This window comes from Oncorhynchus nerka, linkage group LG21, assembly GCF_034236695.1.
Source record: "Oncorhynchus nerka isolate Pitt River linkage group LG21, Oner_Uvic_2.0, whole genome shotgun sequence".
NCBI lineage: Eukaryota > Metazoa > Chordata > Actinopteri > Salmoniformes > Salmonidae > Oncorhynchus > Oncorhynchus nerka.
In genome coordinates this window covers 28,259,168-28,266,043 of record NC_088416.1, presented here as the reverse complement: position 1 = coordinate 28,266,043, position 6,876 = coordinate 28,259,168, and the positions used below count along the sequence as shown (strand labels likewise).

General features: G+C 41.2%; 1 protein-coding gene across 2 annotated transcripts; it reads right to left on the bottom strand.

Annotated features, from left to right (window-relative positions):
* Window positions 1–934: 934 nt before the first annotated feature.
* Window positions 935–6,490, bottom strand: shfl (shiftless antiviral inhibitor of ribosomal frameshifting). Of its 2 annotated transcripts, XM_029635975.2 has the most exons (9): window positions 6,084–6,490; window positions 5,462–5,597; window positions 4,718–4,767; window positions 4,488–4,547; window positions 4,123–4,164; window positions 3,825–3,980; window positions 3,474–3,577; window positions 3,223–3,383; window positions 935–3,043 (listed from the first exon to the last, which is right to left on the bottom strand). In XM_029635975.2, exons 1-9 carry the CDS (start codon window positions 6,108–6,110, stop codon window positions 2,826–2,828), a joined length of 954 nt encoding a protein of 317 aa, XP_029491835.1. In that variant the 5' UTR covers window positions 6,111–6,490; the 3' UTR covers window positions 935–2,825. The 2 variants fall into 2 exon arrangements, with proteins under 2 accessions (XP_029491835.1, XP_064862580.1); XM_065006508.1 differs by lacking the exon at window positions 6,084–6,490 and having other exon boundaries at window positions 5,462–5,693.
* Window positions 6,491–6,876: the final 386 nt, after the last annotated feature.

The window sequence follows — 6,876 nt, the reverse complement described above, 5'->3', positions numbered from 1 at the left end:
TTTTATAAAACATTTTTAGGTCATTTTGATGTTTGCTTGAGTAATTGGAGATAGAAGGGGGGTTCCATGTGATCGTGGCTCTGTATAATACTGTGGCGAGTCGACTGTCTTGTGGGGTATGTATGGGTGTCTGAGATGTATGCTATTTGATTATACAGACGATCTGGAATTTTCATCAAAGTAATATTTCTCATAAAAACTACAAGAGAATACTTGAATCTCTCTTTAACTCTCAACAAGGAAAGATTGGCATGCATGTTGTTGATGTTATGCAGTTACTGTGCATTCGGAAAGTATTCAGACCCCTTGAATGGAGCAAAGTACAGAGAGATCTTTGATGAAAACCTGCTCTAGAGTACTCAGGACCTCAGACTCGGGCGAAGGTTCACCTTCAAACAGGATATCAACCCTAAGCACACAGCCAAGACAATGCAGGAGTGGCTTCGGGATAAGTCTCTGAATGTCCTTGAGTGGCCCAGCCAGAGCCCGGACTTGAACCAGATCGAACATCTCTGAAGAGACCTGAAAATATCTGTGCAGCGACATTCCCCATCCAACCTGACAGAGCTTGAGAAGATCTGCAGAGAAGAATTGGAGAAACTCCACAAATACAGGTGTGCCAAGCTTGTAGTGTCATACCCAAGAAGAATCGAGGCTGCAATTGCTGCCAAAAGGTGCTTCAACAAAGTACTGAGTAAAGGGTCTGAATACTTATGTACATGTGATATTTCAGTTTTGTATTTTTTATAAATGAGAAAAAGTGTCTAATAACCTGTTTTTGCCTTTTCATTACGGGGTACTGTATGTCAAGGGGTCTGAATACTTTCCGAATGCACTGTAAGGGCAAGGCGTGCTGCTGTTTTCAAACAGCTGCAGATTTGCTAGGTTTTTCTCTGCTTCACAAAAACTTAGTCAATATGATAATTGACCATAATTCAAATCAAATCAAAGTTTATTTGTCACGTGCACTGAATACAACAGGTGTACAGTAGTAGACCTTACAGTGAAATACTTACTTACAGGCTCTAACCAATAGTACAAAAAAGGTATTAGGTGAACAATAGGTAGGTAAAGAAATAAAACAACAGTAAAAAGACAGGCTATAAAAGTAGAGAGGCTACATACAGACACCGGTTAGTCAGGCTGATTGAGGTAGTATGTACATGTAGACCATCCAATGTTATACCTTTAGTCCCTCTGTAACTTTCTCCCTCATCATTATTTACGATTCATTACCCGCAATCAAGGTAGCACCCACATTAATGTAGAGGTGTTTAGAAACATTATATTCTTATTTACAATAAAAGTGATTCCAAAAAGACACAATATATGATTTACCATTCATTTCTATTGGTCACAAAATGATCTGAAACACAACTTAAACGAACTGCAAATGCATCCAAAAAGTTTGTCGTAACAAGCTTGATGTAGTCATTGTGTGCTAGGGACATGGGACCAAATACAAAACTTTTGACTATTTTATTTATTAGAATCTTTAGGGATGTCAATAATTGTGACCACTACCCTTTTGAGAGAGAAAAAATATTACTTGTTAAATAATCTCTTTCTCTGAGGAATTGTATTATTAGTATAAAATAATAATTTCCCAATTTTTTGCGCATACAATATAGCTCAGTATTTGAATTCTTTAGTTAATAAAGTCAATATTGCTTATCTTTGTCAATCTTTATCAATAACTTTGAACCCTACTTTAAATGTTTTTCTCAGGTTATTCTTAAACAAACAGAATAAATTATGCTTTATTGGTGTACAGGTATCTTCTAAATTATTTACAGTGATATATTAAAATCCATGGTGGCATGTCTGTGATTTTTCCTCCTAAAAATTGTGAAAGAATCCAGCCACCCATATCATAGACTGTTCTCTCTGCTACCGCACGGCGAGCGGCACCAGAGCGCCAAGTCTAGGTCCAAAAGGCTCCTTAAAAGCTTCTATCCCCAAGCCATAAGACTCCTGAACATCTAATCAAAATGGCTACCCGGAGTATTTACATTGACCCCCCTTTGTTTTTACACTGCTGTTACTCCCTGCTTATTATCTATGCATAGTCACTTTACCCCTATCTACATGTACATATTACCTCAATTAACCTGTACCCCGCACATTGACTCGGTACCGGGAACCCCTATATATAGCCTCGTTATTGTTATTTTATTGTGTTACGTTTTTGAATATTTTCTTACTTTTTAAAAAACTCTGCATTGCTGGTTAAGGGCTTGTAAGTAAGCGTTTCACCTGTTGTATTCGGTGCATGTGACAAATACAATTTGATTTGAACCCGAGTCGTATTGAAAATTAATAATAGTAAGATTTCATAATGCATTCTTTGTGTGTGGGGGGGGCAAAATGAATTATTTGTGTTTTATAATATATTCTTGTTCAAGTTGATATGACAAATCTATTTGAACACACATATAACTAGAAAGCTAACTCCTGAATAGGTAACCAAAAGTACAGTCAGAATTATGGGCAGAAGCCAGTGCGGTCAATCTCCCCTTATCATTCAGACATTAACAAAGCAGCAGCAACAACACGTGGCAACACTTCAAGAAGCATAAACAAAGACAAAAGCAAAACATGAAACTAGTTATATCATCTCACTTATATCATCTGACTGTTGTGAATATTGAGCTGTATTTTCATGGTTTTTAAAATGAAAGGAAAGTAGAACCAATACTATGTCGGTAGGCCTATGAGATGCCATCCTTACACTGAATGTGAACCTAAGGTAAGCGTTGGAAGCACCATTGGGGAAGCATGGAAGCTGCTCACGACTGTTGGTCACTGGTAACATCAGTGCTGCTCTAGCTGCTGCTGCTACCACTACGGTTGTCCTCTTCACTCTCCTCTCTGATGTCATCCATGATGAGGTCGTACAGGTTCTCCAGGCTTCCTTGGCTCAGGCAGGTGTTGACGGTGGAGCCGGAGCTGATGTGGACGGAGCTGGGATTGACCACGCGAGGCTTCCTGTTCCTCTGGCGACTGCGGGGGTGGACACACTCTGTCCCAGGAACATGGGGCTCTGGCATGGAAGTACAAGGCCAGTTAGTTGGCTGGAGCCAGCAGCCAGACAGACATGTAAAAGGCCGCCATCTGGGGGTACTTGTTTGTAGTAACACACTCTACAAACCACAGTACATTGCACTGTACAGCAATCCTGTGTGTGTGTGTGTGTGTGTGTGTGTGTGTGTGTAGTTTAACCTTGTCTGTTGTAACAGTCCTCAGCGAGGCAGCTGTGTGGGATAGGTTTTCTGGGTCCTGCTCCTCCTACCCCTCCCTTGCGTGGAGGAAGAATCTCTGTTGGGATCACCAGAGTTCGGCAGGAGTAGCAGGGGGAGCCCAAATCCATCCTCCCAAAGCCCCTGATGGACAAATCAAACCAGGTGCATAGAGATTAAATCACATGTATAATGTCTTATAATCACACATGTACAGGACGCTCCAGTTTTTACCTGAAGGAGCGTGTGCATTTGGTGCAGCAGAACTCTCCAATACCCCACATTTTGTCATAAGGGACAGGGTCATATTTCTTCTTGCACAGGTGACAGCGAGATACCTAGGAGAGATGACAGTCAGTGGAGTCCCCAGTTAGTAGATGAACTGGCCATGTGAAATACACATTCTAAGACAAAGTAACAAGGTAACAGGAACACAGTTACAGACACAGGCATGGATAAATACTTTTGAACTATTGTGCATGGGTTTGGCATGCACATCAAACAGAGTGTACCAATGTGTGGAGACCACGGTGAATACCAGGTGGGTACACACACACACAGGATTGCGTGGAGGAAGAGCATTACCCTCTTCCTCTGGGGTACCCGACGCCACCAGTCCTTGTCACAGGTCTGGCAGGCAAACTGGTGTAGGACAGAGGGGGTGAGGTGGCGCTGGGCATTATCAAACATTCTCTTGTTCTTCTCAGTGAGAGGCAGGACCCGCAGACGCTCTCCCAGCTCCTGAAGACTCAACACACACGAGCCACACACGTAAAGGCAGGGACGCACTCATGCGCACACACACCTTTCAGTTAGCCATCCACTTAACCCTTAATCTCTTTCCCTACCAGTAAAGTCGGAAAATAGCCCGTGGATGACTGACCTTGATATCATTATCGTGTTCAGGCTGTCTGCTACCTCGGGGCTGTAGGGAAGACAATGTAAGTCATAGAATTAGAAATAGTCAAGGCAACCAATTTACCAACCTGATCATTAGATTGGATATAGGACCAATGTAATATGATAGGAGTTTTATTCCCTCTTTCAGCCCTTGAACAGTGTTGTTATAATAGCTCACAAATCTATTCCCAATGTGTTATTACCCATTACCAATATGGTTATGGAATATGTAACTTCAAAATCAACAGAGATTATGCTGAAATGCCTGATATCCAGATGTCTTCTGATGAACATTGATTCTTTAACCCAATGAAAGAGGGAATAACTGACACTGTGACTGTGCTGTACCTGTTGTGCAGGAGGGACCTGAGGTTCCCTGTCCTCAGCTGTGAGTCTCTGCACCACATTCTGAAAGAGAGAGAGAGAGGTGGGTCAAGGGTCAGGGTACAACTGAACTATCATGTTTATGACCACAAAGACCACATGTTCAAAGAAGTACAGACCCGCCTGGATACACCCCTAAGCCAAAGAGACACACACAAAGCGACAGAGAATAGTATGGCATTTATTCATGTAACCTTGACAGCCTGATCCGTCTGTAAGCATTTTCTGTCCTCATCATCCAGTTCTGCACGGCAAGAGTAGAGAAAGAGGAAGAGTCAGAGATTAGATTGTCAACATGGCCAACCCTTTAACGCAAATAAAATGGGTCTGGTTGTTAAACCCCCAGAGACCATGTCTGAATAGAGAGGTTAAAGAGGCCATCAGCAGCTGAAACAAGAACAGTCTTCCTCGCCCCTGGCTCTGTAAAAAATGTACTGTAAAAAATGTAGGGATGGTGCTGGAGAAATGTAGGCACTTTTAAATGTATACACAGAGCTACGGATGCAAGGACTGACCATCCATGATATAAACATTATCGTTTTAACCATGTTTTGAAGATATATAGTGTTTTTTTTTAATTGACTTTGCTTACAAACAATGGAGTAAAACAAGCTTATATTTGGGGTTCTGATGGGTTACGACAGTTGAACTAAGCTCACGAGGCATTTATAAGTTATATTCTTCAAGAATCAATGGGCACATATCATAAATGCATAAGTCCAACAAACGGATGTAGCAACTGCAGATTGCCCCTTTAAAGGATAGTTTCCAGGACAGATGAATCCTAGTTCTGTTCCTGGACTAAGGGGCACATTTAACGGAGAATCCCCATTAAACAAGCTTTTTAGTACAGGACCTGGTGTCTTGGAAACCTCTCCATAGGGGTTTCCTATGGTGGTATGACTGGGGTTTGCATTTACTGTCAACCATTTCTTTACCGTTGCCTTTCTTCAGTATAACTGCCCAGGTGACCATTTGATGGTTGTTGGCATAGCGTCTCATCAGTAAGGTTGCCTTTTCCACCGCTATCTTTCCATGGAATGTCTCCCTGAACCGCCGGACACTTTTCTCCAGCTGAGTTAACAGACAAATAAGAAAAGGACAGTAAGAATCTAAAATAAACAGGCTGGTCTCAATCATGTTGTGAATAAAATAGAGGATCGGGCACATTCAACATGAAGATCGACAGAACCTTGCAACAAATGCAAATGCAGCCTAAGGGCATGGTGTATTCAAAAACAGATCACAACACAGCGCACAATGAAACACACTGCTCTTGCCCTGTCCTCTCTAACCACATAGGCCTACTTATAAAGTGTAACAACTCAATAGTGTTTGATGACGTTATTTAGGTTTAGTCTAAACGTATGAGAAATGTGATTAAAAATGTGATTAAAAAAAAACATAATTCTTATCTAACGTTAAAAGTTTCACATCGACCATAACACAAATTGAACATTGGATCCGTAGGACTACAATACAAACAAGAAAGGCGCATACAAATGGACCATATAAAACACTGTTATTGGCCAAATGAAAACTAAGTTGACCGTATCCTACCTCAAATTCATCTTGCAGAGAACTCATTTTGTTATCGTCTAGGCTTTTTCTATCCTTGTATGTCGTTCTATGGCAACATATTTTGCAACAATCGATCTATTTCCATGTAGCGCTGCAGTTGCAGTGTTGACTAACGTTAACAACTTTCACTTTGATACGATGCCGCGTTCAAAAGCACTGGGAACTTGGAACAATACGATGTCAAATCATTACGCCAGGGATCTTTAGGGCGAAAAGTCGGAGCTCGAGAAAGAGGCCTGAGTTCCCGAGTTGAAATTCCGAGTTGGGTGACCGTTCAAATCAAATTTTCCCTGTCGGAGCTCGTTTTTTGTGCGAATTCCCATTTGTTTTGAATGCGCTGAAGTCGGATTTCGGGGTTCCCAGTTCGGAGTTGTTTTGAACGTATCATTAGACTGGTCATAACGCACCACGCGTCCACACACGCCCACGCACGCTACACACCGTAAAAACCAACACACACCAACCAATGAGCACACAACCAGCCCCCGCTACTTCTTCTTCTTATTATTTGGTATCATGGCGTTTGCACATTTTGTTTGTGCATTTCGCCACCTACTGTGCGGTAGTGTATGTTCAATCACGTTATACAAAACTAAAAAGTGCAACAACAAAAAAATACACTGCTCAAAAAAATAAAGGGAACACTAAAATAACACATCCTAGATCTGAATTAATTAAATATTCTTATTAAATACTTTTTTCTTTACATAGTTGAATGTGCTGACAACAAAATCACACAAAAATTATCAATGGAAATCAAATGTATCAACCC